We start from the raw sequence: 16,702 nt of genomic DNA, 5'->3' as shown, positions 1-16,702 counted from the left end.
TTGTTATTTTGCCAAACTAGTTTTTAAATTTCATGCAATTTTGTGCCTTGATAGGCTGTTGCATGAAGATAATCAAACACTACCTCCTAAAATTTAAAGAATATTTAAGTAAGTTAGTTATTGCGCAGATTGCTAAGATAAAAAAAAAAAGATTAATGCAAATTACCAAACAGAACAGACCCAAAATTTAAGGTAAAGCAATGAAAAATTTAATAAACTATATATATCATAATAACAAAATTTATAGAAAATAAACAATTAAACCTTATTTCAGAATTTAAAAAAAACAGGAACTTTTAATTAGACTCATAAGCTAAGCTTTGGGCTTATATTGACACCAATTTTTTTTCACTAAATAACCAATAAGTAAAAATGATAATGCTTTTTGATGCAATAAAAATTAAAACAAAATACCTGTTGATTCTGTTCAATTTCTTCCATCTCTCTCAAAATAACTCCCCTTTCTCTTTCAATCTCTCCTTCTCCCAGTGTGCTATTCTGAATAATGTCAGTCAGAATTTCTACAGCTAAAATATAAAAAAATAAGTTTTAAACAACTTAAGCGAGATGTATATGCATTTAAATGTGCTCCCATATTTTCCACTTTTAATTCTAGATCAAGTTGACTTCGGTTTGCTGTTCCCTAAAAAACAAATTTTATAAAATATTTAGTTGGTTATATAATTTTTGTTGTAACAAAGATTTTTTTACAAATCGAAAAAAAAAATTGTATAACATTTCTAAAGCAAAACACTACATGAGGTCCTGGGTTCGATCTCCTTTGATTTTATGTTGTAGCGCCCTTGAGTAAGCACTAAAAACAAAATAAATTCCTGCTGAAGCAGCACCCAATCAGCAGCTTAGTTATCGGGCAATTGTCATCTATAATATACCAAACTGCCACAGGCAACTCGAGACTGAGTCGGGGTATCTGTTGTTTCTCTATGTTTAGGTCGCACATTTGGCTTTCCTACATCAAGGATGCAGATATTTACACAAGGAAATGCTAGGATAAAAACAATTAAAATTTGTTGCTAAAATTAACACAAAAAACACACCTTAAAAGCCATATGTTCTAGAAAGTGAGCAGTGCCATTGTTTTCAGTTGTTTCATATCGACTCCCCGCATCAATCCAAAGTCCGACAGTACAAGTCGATAATCCTGAATCTTCGGATGCAACTCGAAGTCCGTTAGAGAGTTTGGTGACCCTCGTTTCCGGAGTATTTACGTTAACAGTTGCCGGCTAAGTCGATTGAAATTTTTTAGAAAAAACCTGATAATAAAAAATAAAAAAAAAATGATAATAAAGTTTATATTAAAAAATAAATAACTTGTAGTTTCCAAACCTCCAAAAAAATTAAAGAAAAAAGTAACAAAAACAACAAAATATATTAATTATTGTGATTTTAAATTAACAATAAAGTAAAAGAAAACACTTACATTCCTTGGTTGAACACATTTTTTAAGGGACTGTGCCAATCGGGTTAAATTAAGAGCAGACATGGTTTATTATTACCTAAAAAAAAATCCAATAAAACATAAAAAGGCAAAATTGAATATTGCTAAAAAACGGCTTACTTTATTAAACATTTTTTGTATGTAAAAGTTTTAGCGTATATAAATTGTAACAATATAATTTATTATTCAGTTAAGCAAAAACAGTTAAGTAAGTAATGAATTGGTAGTCGGTTTATAAAACACAACATAATACAAAAAAGGCAAAAGATAAGACTGTAGCCCAGACTTCTTATCAGGCAAAATCACGTGTCCCTAAGGGGCCGCTACATTACCCCCCTCCAGAAGCGGAAAATTGTTCATTTACGTTAAATGGGTAAACCGTTGTGGTGGTTTAATTTGACGCTTGTTACCATCTCTTCGACAGTTTGTTTTCGTCTCTATATGGGTTTTTACGTTCGTTTCTTCTAGAATTACTTGCTTACGAGGTCTGCCTCGTAACTTTGGTTGGGCTAGTTGTACAGGCATATTGCGATCCAGATACGCAGGTTTTATGCGGTCAATCGAAATGATTTCTGTACGTCCGCCGATATCAATCTTAAAAGTTTTTAATCCGTGCTTAATAACTTTATATGGACCTTCATATGGGGTGCAAAGTGGCGCCTTGTATCCCACTTTCTTAATAAAAACAAAGCTGCTGTTCTTTAAATCAGAAGGTATGTAGCTATTTGGTTTACAATGCCACGAGGTTTGAGGCGCTTCTTGTTTTATAACGTGGCGGAGCTTTTGTAAAAAATTTCCAGGTGCGTTGTTGTGGTCGGTAGCCTCCACAAAAGTGCCTGGAATGGTGAGTGGTGCTCCATACACCATTTCTGCTGAGGAACATCCTAAATCTTCTTTGGGTGTGGTTCTAATTCCGAGTAGAACCCAAGGCAGTTCGTCAACCCAATTGTTGTCTTTAAGTCGCGACATCAACGATGCCTTAAGTTGTCTATGGAATCGCTCCACCAGGCCGTTGGCCTGTGGGTGAAATGCTGTGGTAAATTGCAAAGAAGTGCCCATAAACTTAGCAATATCTGACCATAGTTTTGATGTAAACTGTGCTCCTCGGTCTGACGACAATGTTGACGGTATTCCAAAACGAGATATCCATTGTTGAATAAAAACTTTTGCACATGATGTCGTCGATGTTTCTTGCAGTGGGTACGCCTCTGGCCACCTTGTGAACCGGTCAACTACAGTAAGCAAATATCTAAAACCTTGAGATGGCGGCAAAGGTCCCACAAGGTCAATATTTAAATGATCAAATCGTTTTACAGGCAATGAATAGTGGTGCAGTGGGGCTCTTGTGCATTTGTGGACCTTAGCTTTTTGGCAATAAACACATTGTTTTGCCCATTCGCCAATTTGTTTTTTAAGTCCTTTCCAAACAAATTTTTCAGCAATTAGTTTCTTTGTGCTTCGTATCGATGGATGCGATAAACCATGAACTAAATCAAATATTTTTCGACGCCAAGATTCCGGAACAAGCGGTCGCGGTGATCCAGTTGTTGTGTCACATAAAAGCGAAGTCTGGTTTTTGTCGCAAGAAAATTTTTCAATTTTTAAACTAGAGTTGGCTTTCAATTCATTTATAATTTCTTTATCTCTTTCTTGATCTAAGGCCATATCTGAAAAATTGATTCCTAAAGATGCCTGTATGACATTTATTCCAGGTCTTGATAATGCGTCAGCAACAAAATTCTTTTTTCCTTCTATATGGCGGATATCCGTAGTGTATTCCGAAATAGCGCTAAGTTGTCGTTGTTGGCGAGCTGACCATGGTGAAGTAGTTTTAGTTAATGCATAAGTAAGTGGTTTGTGATCGGTAAAAGCTACAAAGTGCCGTCCTTCCAAGAAGTACCTAAAATGACGAATAGCAAGATGTAATGCTAGAAGTTCACGGTCGAACGCACTGTATTTTATTTCAGGTGGCCGTAGATGTTTGCTAAAGAAGGCCAATGGTTTCCACAAACCATATATATTTTGCTGTAGTACTCCCCCAACAGCTATATCGGAAGCATCCACAGTTAACGCAGTTGGCGCTCCTACTTGTGGATGGGAAAGCATAGTGGCATTAACTAAAATGTTTTTAGCTTTAACAAATGCGTTATTTAGTTGATCACTCCACAGTAGAGGTTTAGATTTTTTTTTAATTTCTTCGTAAATCGGTCGCATGATGTTAGCCACTCTTGGTAGAAAACGATGATAAAAATTGATCATGCCAGCAAACCGTTGCAGTTCTTGAAATGAGGTTGGTCGTGGAAAATTGTTTATTACCTCCACTTTATTTGGTAAAGGCTTGGCTCCTTCGTGGTCAATGCGGTGGCCTAAAAATTCAATACTTGTTTGTCCGAATTGACATTTAGTCGCGTTTATTATTAGACCGTTTTTGTTCAGACGCGTAAACAATTCTTTGAGATGCTGGTAATGTTCGCTTTTTGACTTGCTTGCTACCAAAATATCATCTAAGTACACGAAAACAAAATTAAGATTCCGGCACACACAATCCATCAGTCTTTGAAAAGTTTGTGCTGCATTTTTTAATCCAAAGGGCATTCTTATGTACTCAAATAAGCCAAAAGGAGTAATGACTGCAGTTTTTGGAATATCTTCTGTTGCTACAGATACTTGGTGGTAGCCTCTAACAAGGTCTATTTTTGAAAATATGTTTGCGTTTTCTAAATTCGCAGAAAAATCTTGAATATGTGGTATGGGGTATCTATCGGGCGTGGTAACAGCATTTAGTCGTCTGTAATCTCCACATGGTCTCCAATCACCGTTGGATTTCTTAACCATGTGCAATGGAGATGCCCACGGGCTGGCTGATCTTCTGACAATACCCATGCTTTCCATCTTGTTGAATTCACGCTTGGCTTGTACCAGTTTGTCTGGTGGCAGTCTACGTGCACGGGCGCTAATCGGTCGCCCGTTTGTTATAAGAAAATGTTCCACCTTGTGTTTGGTTTGCTTTTGCTGGAAATTTGGAGTTGTTATCAGTGGAAATTGTGCGAGTAAAGCAGCATATTGGTTTTGATGTAAACCAATTGCGTTTATTCTGGGGGCTGAGACATCTAACAACTCAATCGAACAGTTTGTGTTTAATTTAGCGCTAATTAATGTTTTGTTTTTTATGTCTACCAAAAGCGAATTGGCTCGAAGAAAATCTGCCCCGAGCAGTGGTTGAGATACTTCTGCGATTGTGAAAATCCATTTAAATTTACCAAACGGTAAATCCAAATGTAATAGGCGTTGGCCGTACGTCTTAATCTCGCTTCCGTTGGCGGCTCGAAGCTTTTTCTGGTTAGAGCCATTATATCGATCAATTCTTCTTGGTGGGTATACGCTTATTTCAGCTCCAGTATCAACTAAAAAGTTTTGTTTTGAACACTTGTCTTTAACGAAGTATAAATTAAACGTGCCGCCGGCCGCCCTCATCGTTATTGACGACCGGCATATTCGTTTTCCGAAAAACTGCAAGGTGGACAGCACTGCCTGGCTTTATTTCCGAAACGTTGATGATAAAAACATAGATTTTTTTTATTTGGTTGACGTTTATTATACTTCCAATCAGTTTCATGGGATCTATAAACTTTAGAAACTAACCCAGAAAATTGGGGTTTAGCTAAGCATAATTTATCTGCTTTTAAAGCCAATTCTCTCATGTCTGTTGTTTCTTCGGTAGCTAAACCAACTCTCACTTCCTCGGGCAGTAGTTGCAAAAAAATATGTTTAAAGAGAAAACACGATCCGTGATTTCCCATCAATGCCAGCATTTCGTCCATCACAGCAGAAGGTTTTCTATCTCCAAGTTCTGGCATTTCAATTATTCTTTGGGCTCGTTCTTCCTCGGAAAGCTCAAACGTTTTTAAAAGTCGTTCTTTGATAGCAATATATTTTCCTTTTGTTGGTGGATTTTCCATAAAATCGATTACGCGTTTTGCTGTATCCTGGTCTAGTGCTGCGATAACATGGCAGTATTTCGTTTCGTCGATTGTTATATTTCGCAGAGTAAATTGGGCTTCTGCTTGGTTAAACCAAATTTTGGCATGTTGCGACCAAAAGGTTGGCAGTTTAACCGCTACAGCATTTTCTTGCGTCATATTGTTTTAAAATTTTCGTTTTAAAACGTCGGGGTCACCAATTTAGCGTATATAAATTGTAACAATATAATTTATTATTCAGTTAAGCAAAAACAGTTAAGTAAGTAATGAATTGGTAGTCGGTTTATAAAACACAACATAATACAAAAAAGGCAAAAGATAAGACTGTAGCCCAGACTTCTTATCAGGCAAAATCACGTGTCCCTAAGGGGCCGCTACAAAGTTAACAAAAATACGCGGTATAGAGTAAGGGCAGAATATTTATATTTTCCCAGAAAAATCAACAGTTATTATCTGATTACCGATTATTAAATTAACAGTTTTTTGGTACCGTAGGTTACTAGTATTAGTCCGAACAAATACACCCAATAATATGCTATTTATCTTATAATAACATCATACTATTATATAATAACATAAAATTTATCTTTTAAACGTTCATTAAATTTGAAAACGTGTTGCAAAAAAATCGAAAAGTCGAAGGACGAACCAAAATAAAATTTTCGTCGCAACAAGAGTTGTAATATAACATGACATAACTCTGCGTTGTGACTTATTGCTACTAATATTTTATTTTTTTCTTTATATTTCTTTATTCTCGATAGGGGGAGTTCGACTTCATTATGATGATGAACATAAAGTAACATCAGTTACCCCAACCCAATCTCGAATTCACTTTGGCAGTTTGAATATTAAAAATTATAATTGGCCATCGCCTTACTTAGGGGCGCTTCAGCATGAGAGCAGTGGAAACCAAACACAGAACCTCAAATTGTAAAGACAGGTGATTTCACCACTACACTACGCTATCAGTGGCAATGAGAGGTTGATGTTTTGTACAAGCGTTGGAAATAAAATAAGTAAAAACATTTTTGTTTAAAAAATAAACGCATATATTGTAGCGGTCTTCGTCGACCCAATCGGAAGGTTTTTGAATAGTTAAAGACAGTTAATTCCTAACTAGCTAATAACTTTGCTGCTGGTAAGAATTTCTTAAATTAACCACGCAGGTGAATTCACTGTATAATTATATTATACGGCAATTTCTTACAAAAGTCAAACGATAAAGCCAAAAACGTAAAAATTTCAAATTTCAAAAATACAACTGCTTGTAGGAAGGCATAAGATAACTAATTAAAAGGAAAAACAAAGAATCAAATCCCATGTCAAAAACAAACCTCAGATTTTAAAAACAAGTTTAAGATTAAAAGACATATCAAAATAGGAGTTAATATAAGGTTTTGATGAAATCAAGAAACGATAACAAAAATAATTCCCACCTAATGTGAAATAGTTAAATTTAATTGTGTTAGCTTATGCACAATAAGCTACATCATCGTAGCTAAAGGAGAGCCCTGGGTAACAAAAATGAAAAAAAACACACGATATAAGCATAAAGAAAAATACAATCTACTAATTATTTTTTAAAAGTGAAAAAAAAATATACAGTGTCATATTTTTTATTTGATTTTTAACATTTTTATTTTATTTTTTTAGTAGTAGAAAACATTACAATAGCAATAACACATACAAATACGAGCGACACAATATAATACGAAGTAAAGCTTAAGCGGTAATGGCAAAAAATATAATGTTTCTTACATACTCTCAGATAATTTTGAGCGAATTACCTGATCCCTAACATGTTTTGCCCCCCTTTCTGACCGCTTACGCCTCTGGTGTCTGGTGTGTGCGATTTTGGGTTTCAAGAAAGGTTTTAGGTTTTAAATTTGGGTTTAATTTTTCATTAATTTTGGTTCGAAAAAGGTTAAAGAGGGCCTAGAATAGGTGTGAAAAATAGTCAAAAACTGTAAAAAAATGAAACAATAATAAGAAAACGGAAAAGATTAGTTTGGTGATACGACGGCCTGTCGTCGACATAGTCAGAGCAGTGTTCTCGCAGTAAACAAGTAAGTTTGCTTCGGTAACAATATTAAAAGACACGTCAGATGGGCAATTATTATAAATTGCATTTGTGGACAAATCAGGATTTGTGTTCTTTATGAAAGGTTCTTCATTAGAGCTCTCTTCCTTAGGAGAGGTAAGACTCTTAACCTGACTAGAACTAGAAATTTCATATGTATTGTCATTCGCCAATGACATAATTTCTTCATTAAGATCTTCTGTTATTTGCATCCTCGGTACTTGCTGGTGCTTCGTAATTCATCTTCGGTCTTTGCCGGTATATTATTTATTTATTTTTTATTTTTCTTTCGCATTCTCGGTACTTTGCCGGTGCTTATTAATGTAACTTTGGCCTTTGCCGGTTTAATAGTTATTTTCTCCCCACTTAACTTTTGCATTCTCGGTACTTTGCCGGTGCTTAAATTTTTCACGTCCCTCTCGGTAAGTTTTTCTCCATCATTTGGAGCATTGATCATCTGTTTGCAACCAAAATGATTAGAACATGATGGGTTATTTGATGTCGAGATGTTGGACACGGGTAAATCAACGCAATGGGGTGTACACTGACGGTGTTTTCCGATGTTTTTAAAAGGTTTTATTTTTCTCGAAATACGCGGAATAAAACAGGAATCAGTTACAGGTACGTTTGACAATTCCACACACTCTTTTGTAGGTGCGTGACATAGAAGGTTTCTAGCAAAATCAATAGAAAGTGAGTTCTTTTTAAGAAAAGAGGATCCCAAAATATACTTATTAACAGCAGCACATTTACATTCTCTCAAAAAGGTATAGAAAATCCAAGGTCAAGTTCAATATCCTTGTCTCCTTAGACTGGTATTGGACTGGAATTTGCCGCAGATAAAAACTGAGTAATGCGCGAACGATTAATCTTATTAACGGGCCAAATGCTATTTACAGATCCCGTGTCAATAAGAAAAGAATTGCGTGAGCGATAATTAAATACATAAAACAAGTGGTGAGAAATTGAACAAACTGGTTCATTATCGACGTTTTCCCCACGATTCACTGGCGAACCGCGGGTGATGGTTCGTTTTTTGAAGGAAAGCTACATGGAGGGTCGCATCTATAACTATTTTTTCCCCAATTGTTGTGGCTTCGGCACCATCGCGGGTTGTATTCACGTTTTGGTTTTTGAAAGTTTCCACGATCATTGCGATCAGAGTAGCGAGGCCGAAAATAGTCATAAGGTCTGCGATTTGTGCTTACGTCGCCAGAAAAGCGCCGATTCTTTAAAATTCCGCATTCGACCCTTAGATTTTGAATTTCGTCCTTAACCGCAGCCATTTGCTCAGATAGAATGCCCATGCCTAACAATTGCTCATTTGGTTGTGAAGGGCCTGGCGTCATCGATGCTGGCAGTCTACTAGATTTTGCTAAATTGCAACGAGCGGTCATAAGATTGTCAGCGGTAATAGCTATTTGCTCCAAGGTTTCGTTGCATTTTGACTCCATAATCATATACACATCAAGAGGCAATTTTTCAATAAAATAGGAACGCACCATGTCCATTATTCCTTCGCTTCGGTCGTATGATATACATTCCATCATATCGCTTAACAACTCCGTGGGTTCCTTATTGCCAAGCTCCATATCCTTTAACATCGACATACACCTTGCACGGGGCACAGAAAAATGGTTAATTGCTTGCATCTTGAAATTTTCATACGGGTTAACAAAATTTTTGTTCTGAATAATGCTTGTTAACTTGCTACAAATTGTCTCATCTAAATTTTGAATTGCCAAATTATATCTCAAATTTTCATTTGTAATTTGATATTGATCAAAAATGGACTTCACCATCATAAACCATGTAGCCGGACTAGTAGTCGAAAACTTCGGTAAATAAAAACGATTGTTCGGTAGGTTTCCGGCGGCAACAGAGGATTCGCTTCGAGATTGTTGAGCTCGATCGTAAATTGGAAATTTCTGATTAAAGGGATTACTAGCACTAAAATTTGGAAAACTCGGTCGTATTTCTGATGCGGGCATAACTCGTGGGGTGGAAAAAATAGAGCTGGGGTAGAAATAACTTAAAGATCCAGGGGTTTGGGGTAAATAGGATGAAAAGTTAGCAAAATCAGAGTTAACAACGTGAGTAGACTGGTCTAAGTTAGATAGGGAAAGGGTAGATGCCATAGTGGGGTTATGAGGCTGGTCAGCGGTCAAAAATAAATTACCCTGCGATAACGCGTTACCCCACCTAACATTCTTATTGCCATTACCACTTAAGTCAATATCATTACCAGAAAAATCAGAATCAACATTATCACACACAGACACAACCCTCTTATCATACCGATTACGTTTAGAAAATAACAAGGGTAACATATTCGTTAAAAACAATAAAATTATACACTAAATAAAACACCAAAATGTATCTTAATAAAAACACAAAAAAGGGTACTTTTTGTTCGTTGACGAAGATTTTCTTGTTAGTATGGTCAACACGGGTTTGCTGGTATAAGACAGTAAATCCACGAAACGGTGATTTATAGTCCAAAATTTTGCTATGTTCACAGCGTGAGCCAGGTGCTACAAGTCCCGATTGTTAGAATTCTCACACTTTAATCACGTCGGGGTCACCAATTTGTAACGGTCTCCGTCGACCCAATCGGAAGGTTTTTGAATAGTTAAAGACAGTTAATTCCTAACTAGCTAATAACTTTGCTGCTGGTAAGGATTTCTTAAATTAACCACGCATTCACTGTATAATTATATTATACGGCAATTTCTTACAAAAGTCAAACGATAAAGCCAAAAATGTAAAAATTTCAAATTCCAAAAATACAACTGCTTGTAGGAAGGCATAAGATAACTAATTAAATGGAAAAATAAAGAATCGAATCCCATGTCAGAAGCAAACCTCAGATTTTAAAAACAAGTTTAAGATTAAAAGACATATCAAAATAGGAGTTAATATAAGGTTTTGATGAAATCAAGAAACGATAACAAAAATAATTCCCACCAAATGTGAAATAGTTAAATTTAATTGTGAAAGGTTAGCTTATGCACAATAAGCTACAATATCATTAAATAAAGCTATTACTGAATGGCCAAAAAACGTGAGCAACTTTTGGTGAACTTGATTCTAAAAAAATTTATCCTAATCCGATACTAGGAAATTGAAATAAGATCTACCTCTTTTTTGCTTAAAGAAAGATTTCTTGGAACTAATAATATAAAAATCCGGTATTTTTAAAAATTCATTGCCGAAATTTCTTGTAAGTTGCAAAATAAATCGGCTTATCTAGATTAAACCGGTGGGTTTTCTTGAAATCGTGTTTGTTTTATTTACAGTAGATTTTTTTAATAGATTTTTTTAATCCCTTTAAAACCTTTAATAACTTTAATCCCTTTTAATAATAACAATAGCGCACGGTGACTAAGGTTATCTCCAAAAATGACAGACTAAACCGATTTTAATTAAAATAGTTCATATGTATGTTTATGAAATGTCAGCAGACAGTTACATTTCGGATTAAAAATTGCCTATAAATACCGACCTAAACTTACATCTAAATGCAGTTGTTGGCTTACGAAAAGTCATAACTGCCACTTTACTAGTTGTTTAACCAACTATTAGTTAAAGAAAGTGTACTGAAGACTAATTGTGTTTTTCGTATTTTTGATTTACTGCAAAACTTAACTTTAAATCTTTTTTTAGAAAAATTTTAACGAAATGTCTTTAAAACTTATTGTCACATTTGCCTTGGTCTGTGTCGGTTTGGTGCACGGAGGGTGCGGTAAGTTTAAATCTAATTTCACTTACTTAAACTAATATTGATCTATATTTTAACATACTTACAATATCTATTTAATTCCCTATACAAAGCTTATTCTTTTATCTAACCACGTAATTGCTTCTGTTTAGAACAACCAAAATGCAAAGGTGTGGTGTATGATAACAAGTGCTACAGGTTGATTCAGACAGTTGCTCCTAGAAGCGGGTTTACCTTGGCACAGTCTAGAGAGATTTGTGAATTCCACGGTGGAAAACTGGCTGAGGTTGCTTCGGAGCAACAGTACAACTTGTTCTACAACTACATCCAGGAGACTTGGAGCACTTACTTGGATGGAAATTGGCAATATGTCAACATTAGGCTGAACTCAAAATACCAAGTAAAATGTTGTTGTTTTTTTTAATGTCGAAGTTTTTGTAATCTCAATTAACATTTGCTACAATATCTGTTTTAAGGCATTTTTTGTCTTAAATGCGATTTTTTACTTTTAGAACGGAGGGATTTTACTTTCAAGCGGCGACTTTTGGATCCCAAGAGACGAATTGTGGCACCACGGTTTCCCAACTAACAGCGCAGGACATGATTATATGGGATTCCAGGTAAAATAATTGATTTAAAAATTTGTAATATAATTTTTTAATACATGAATAAATATAACATTGGGTTAAATTCTTTTTACATAGAGTACGTTGGGCAAATTACAGTTTTTAAGATCTGGGGTTTGATTCCACTTGTTTCTATATCGTAATTTGTGTATTTAAACAGTGTGTAAAAGTGTTTTAAATGTAAAATTACAGTACTTATAAAATATTTTAATTTATTTAAGGTACGGTTGAACCCTGCTAGAAACTTAAGAGGATTCTATAACAGCCCATCAAGCAACCTTCATGGCCCAGTTCCGTTCTGTTATTTCGAACTTGGTCATTAACCATACTTTGAATAATGACAACTTTGTCAAATGTTGTATTTGAATTTTGGCAATAAAAGTTGAATCAAATTAATTTTGAATGTTGTCTTGTATGTGTAATGATTTATTGTAGATTACAAAAAATATACATCAAGTGTCTGAGGTTGAGGTAAAGTAATTCTTTAACAAGCAACCGTGCTAGCATTAAAACCAAAAATACGTAAATAAATATTTGACTGTAAAAATAAAAAAATTCTAAATTAAATTACATGTACTAGAGTTTAAATAAGAAATCTCTTCAAAAGAAGTACGAGTTTATAAAACACAATGATTGTAATGTCTTAACAGATTTAATATTACGTTTGCCTAATAAACTTTTGTAAATGATTAAACTTTTTTAGAAAATGGGCGAGTTTAACTTAACCAATTTTGCAAACACATTTTTTTTATGCAAAAGCCATTTAACATCTGTGTACGTGACCGTTTACATTAAGTAGCGCGGTAAACTGGCTCGCATTTGCTTTAAAACAAGGCCGGCAATTGAGAAGACAAAAAGTCTTCGTTTTTTTCTTAACACCTTAAGACAAAATATTTATATATTATAATACGGGAAATAGCTTATACACTTCGTATTTTAGAAAAAACTTGAGGAAAATGTCTTTAAAAGTTATTTTTATTGTGTTCTCGTTGGGTTGTCTTGGATGGGTTGATGGAAGTAACTATTGCGGTAAGTATAAGTTTAAAAAATTTAACAAAAAAACTTAAACTGTGTAGGTTAAGTTGAAATATTCCAAGTTAACCAATGCTTTGCACATGTTCATTTTTACAGCAGTATCACATTTGTCAGCATGCTTAACGTACACAAATTAAGCTGTTAATAACCACGTACTTTTTATTTGTCTAGAAAACCCGAAATGCAAAGGTGTGGTGTATGATAACAAGTGCTACAGGTTGATCTATACAACTGTTCGTAATGGTGGTTATACTTTTGCCCAGGCTGAAGGCATTTGTGAATTCCACGGTGGAAAAATGGCCGAGATTGCTTCGGAGCAGCAGTACGACTTGTTTTACGAATACGTCCAAAATAATTGGAACATTTACTTGAATGGAAACTGGCAATTTGTCAATGTTTGGCTTGGCTCGAGCTACGAGGTTAAAATTTTTTCTTGTTCTCGTTTTTTCTTCGTACTAAGTTAAAGTAAAATACATTAACTTTTTTTTTAGAACGGTGGAATTCAACTTCGTAACGGTGATTTTTGGACCCCAAGAACCTCTTTGTGGCACCCAGGATTTCCAAAAAACACTGCGGGCCATAACAAAATGGGATTTCAGGTGATGATTGGTTACAAAAATTATTCAATTACTTTTACAAGCTTACGTTACATGTTATAAAATCTAAGCACAGTTTTTATTAAGTTTTTATAAAAATAGGTATTTTATTATATGTTAGTGGTTGTAAAACCTATGTAGTGACTTTACTTTAGTTCTGACATTTTTAACTTGTTTTGTTCAGGTGCAAATGAGTACTGAAAGAACCTTCAAAGGATTTTTTAACAGTCCACAAGACTCTTTATATACTCCAGTGCCCTTCTGTTTTTTTGATCTGGAATAATAACCAATGTTAACCACGGTTAATACTTCAACTTTGTCAAATGTTGTATCTGAATTTTGGCAATAAAAGTTGAAACAAAAAATTGCAATGTTTTATTAGTAAACAATTTTTTTTTCAAAATTGGGTTTTGCTTAAAAACCCTATTTAAAACAGTAGAATAAAAGTTTTACCAGAGATAAAGAAAGTGTAACACTAACCTTGTATGTCAATCACACTCATGCCTTGTTTAAAACAACAAGTCAATTCGCTTTTTTTAATAATTAATTTTTTACAAAAACAAGGCAAATCAGCCTGGACATTACTTTCTGACCAGTTTTGCAATAAACAACTGATCAATTTATGAAATCTTTACCAATATAGGAAACTAGTCGGTATCGTTCCAGCGACCAAGCTTAATTTCGTGCAACCAGCAAACGAGGAATAAAATGCAAATTAAATTCTTTTTTTGTTTTAAAAACAGGATGTTAAAACTTGTCCCAAAATTTTGTATTTTAATAGTAATTTATTATGAATCAAATCATATAAAAATGTGAATTTAAAACTTGTGCGTACAAGTATACTTAACCAACCATTCTAAACAATTAATTACTTAAATCTAAAATATTAATCAATTCAAAGTAATTTGTGGTTAATACATATCAATGATAATTTTGTCGAATGTTTCTTTTTTAAATAAAAGTGTAATACACACTAACCTTGTATGTCAATCCTATTAACCTTGTGTAACAAAAGAGGAAACGCCCGTTTTGTTAACAGATAAACATTTACAAGGACAAGGCAAGTTTAATACCACACGTACACTTTAATTTTATCACGTACACATTTATTTCTTCTTAGCATTGCAATAAACATAAACAGTTTATAAAATGAATATTTTTGAGATATCTCGATTTTGAAAAAACAATAAAAGAATAAGTTGTTATGTAAGTGCCAGCATATTAGCAAGTTTCGCAACTACTAAAATTTCACCAATTTTGCCACTTTAAACACTAATATATTGTAATATCAGTAAATACAAGTGCATATTTAAGAAAATAATTTTTCGAAAATCCTAGTTTATTTAATCTATTTCATGGTCTACTGAGCATACGTCACAATAAAACGTAACCAAGGACGCGGCATGTTCGATTTGTTTTCGTGAAAATGGACAATTTTTTAAACTGGACCCCAACTGAAGTCGAGATGAAAGTTAAAAAATTTGTAGAAAGTATTGTATGGGTAAAAGGTATATATTGTAATTTGACTGAGCTTGTTTTAGACGTAAAATGGGGTTGTGACGAATAAGTGTAAACGTTAAATCCTCAATGCCGGTTAAATTACGCTGCTGATTAAGTGTTGGCTTAGCAGGAGTTCACTCACACTGTTTATAGCGCCTTACTCAGACGCTATAACATCGGAGCAGTGGGGATTCCAAATTATGACCCTAATTATTCTTATTTTTGGCAGTCTAAAAAGGTTACAAATCATTGAAGAAAAAACAAATTCTAGCATGTTATGGAAAAATTCTAAATTAATTTTCATTTAGTTATAGCACTTGGTGATTCAGGATGTGGGAAAACTTGTCTCATAAAACATTTTTGTGAGAGCAAATTTAGTCAATGTTATCATGCCACTGTGGGTGTAGATTATGGATTTAAAGTTCAAACTGTTGAAGGGCTCCCACTAAGGGTAATAATGTTAAAGATAAATATATTAAAAAAATAAGTTCATAGATTTTTTGGTTCATTTTTTTAATGAATTTTTTTTTAATTTTTTAAAACCATAATTAAACGATTGATCTTCTACCTTATGTTTTAAACCATGGAATTAAAATTGTCCTTATTTTATTGTAGCATTTCGTTACTTATGTAATCATATAATTTGTCTAGCATTTGTGAATCGAAAACTTCTGTGAATAAAAAAGAAAATAAACTTTAATCCAAATTAAGGTTCATTTATGGGATTTGTCGGGTGACAATCAGTATTATGATGTCAGAACTGAGCTTTATAGTGGAACTGATGCTTGCTTTTTAGTGTTTGATGTAACAGGCCGGAGTACTTTTGAAAGTTTAGGTATTTTTAGTTTTACATTTCTAATATAATTTTTTTAACTGTAGACGTATTTTACTTTTAAAAGGACCTTAATTTCAGGGGTCTTGGGTTCGATTCCCACTCCTCTCATGCTGTAGCGCACTTGAGTAAGTCTATTAATGGTGTGAACTCAGCTAGCAGCATATTATTGGGCTAGTATATTTTATAATAACCCAAACTGCCAAAGGCAACTTAAGACTGGGTAACTAATGTTGCTTTATGCTAAAGTTAAGTTTTGTTAATAAATTACAAAAACTTGGTTAAGGGAATTAGGAAAATTTGGAACTTCGAATGCAAGTATTTATGTGGTTGGAAATAAAGCTGACCTAAGAGCAAATGTAATTTTAAAACTTTTGAGTAATAACATTACCTTAAATTATTTATTTGCAGTGACATGTTACAATTAAAAAAAAGATAAAAAGTTCTAATATGCCTAAAATTGTTTTTACCCAATTATGTAAAATATTCATTTTATATGGTTTGTAATTAAATTTAAATGGTTTACTAAATTTAACGAACTAGAACTAATTCAAGTATAAAAAACTCTGCTTTTAAAACCAAACTATTTTAAATCTAGAAAAACTGTGTATCAATGGCAGAAGCACGCAAATGATCAAGTTCTCACAAACTACCTTACTACGAAACCTCAGCACTAAGTGGGGCTAATGTTTTAAAAATGTTTAACGAATTGTTATCTGCTGTTGTTACCTTAAAAAAACTAAATTCAGTTAGGCCTTCTACTACAGCTTAAGAGGTCAAGATTTAAACAACTTCTAATACCCAATGCACTTAGCTTACTTCTTTTTGTTATTTTGCCAAACTAGTTTTTAAATTTCATGCAATTTTGTG

At 33.8% G+C, this 16,702-nt stretch overlaps 3 protein-coding genes and 1 pseudogene across 3 annotated transcripts; 3 read left to right on the top strand and 1 right to left on the bottom strand.

The window, feature by feature from the left end:
* Window positions 1–4,935: 4,935 nt before the first annotated feature.
* On the bottom strand, window positions 4,936–5,781 carry LOC145752409 (uncharacterized). Its single transcript, XM_082568691.1, has one exon. It carries the CDS (start codon window positions 5,596–5,598, stop codon window positions 4,936–4,938), a length of 663 nt encoding a protein of 220 aa, XP_082424817.1. The 5' UTR covers window positions 5,599–5,781.
* Window positions 5,782–11,107: 5,326 nt separating this feature from the next.
* LOC145763386 (uncharacterized) lies at window positions 11,108–12,265 on the top strand. Its single transcript, XM_082574825.1, has 4 exons — window positions 11,108–11,267; window positions 11,396–11,643; window positions 11,756–11,863; window positions 12,091–12,265. The coding sequence occupies exons 1-4, from the start codon at window positions 11,204–11,206 to the stop codon at window positions 12,190–12,192; spliced, it is 522 nt and encodes a 173-aa protein (XP_082430951.1). The 5' UTR covers window positions 11,108–11,203; the 3' UTR covers window positions 12,193–12,265.
* Window positions 12,266–12,792: 527 nt separating this feature from the next.
* Window positions 12,793–13,888, top strand: LOC145763530 (uncharacterized). Its single transcript, XM_082574990.1, has 4 exons — window positions 12,793–12,898; window positions 13,076–13,323; window positions 13,396–13,503; window positions 13,685–13,888. The coding sequence occupies exons 1-4, from the start codon at window positions 12,826–12,828 to the stop codon at window positions 13,781–13,783; spliced, it is 528 nt and encodes a 175-aa protein (XP_082431116.1). The 5' UTR covers window positions 12,793–12,825; the 3' UTR covers window positions 13,784–13,888.
* LOC145763985 (ras-related protein Rab-13-like) lies at window positions 13,790–16,604 on the top strand (annotated as a pseudogene).
* Window positions 16,605–16,702: the final 98 nt, after the last annotated feature.

The sequence above is a fragment of the Corella eumyota genome, chromosome 1 (assembly GCF_963082875.1).
Source record: "Corella eumyota chromosome 1, kaCorEumy4.1, whole genome shotgun sequence".
NCBI lineage: Eukaryota > Metazoa > Chordata > Ascidiacea > Phlebobranchia > Corellidae > Corella > Corella eumyota.
The sequence above is the reverse complement of the archived record's forward strand: the minus strand, read 5'-3'. Positions and strand labels throughout refer to the sequence as shown.

Bases quoted from the DNA above. Each gene is read 5' to 3' on its own strand.
- LOC145752409 (XM_082568691.1), bottom strand. From the start codon at position 5,598: ATGACGCAAGAAAATGCTGTAGCGGTTAAACTGCCAACCTTTTGGTCG.
- LOC145763386 (XM_082574825.1), top strand. From the start codon at position 11,204: ATGTCTTTAAAACTTATTGTCACATTTGCCTTGGTCTGTGTCGGTTTG. The intron at 11,268-11,395 runs GTAAGTTTAAAT...GCTTCTGTTTAG, and splicing joins TTTGGTGCACGGAGGGTGCG to AACAACCAAAATGCAAAGGT. The intron at 11,644-11,755 runs GTAAAATGTTGT...TTTTACTTTTAG, and splicing joins GGCTGAACTCAAAATACCAA to AACGGAGGGATTTTACTTTC.
- LOC145763530 (XM_082574990.1), top strand. From the start codon at position 12,826: ATGTCTTTAAAAGTTATTTTTATTGTGTTCTCGTTGGGTTGTCTTGGA. The intron at 12,899-13,075 runs GTAAGTATAAGT...TTATTTGTCTAG, and splicing joins TGATGGAAGTAACTATTGCG to AAAACCCGAAATGCAAAGGT. The intron at 13,504-13,684 runs GTGATGATTGGT...TGTTTTGTTCAG, and splicing joins ATAACAAAATGGGATTTCAG to GTGCAAATGAGTACTGAAAG.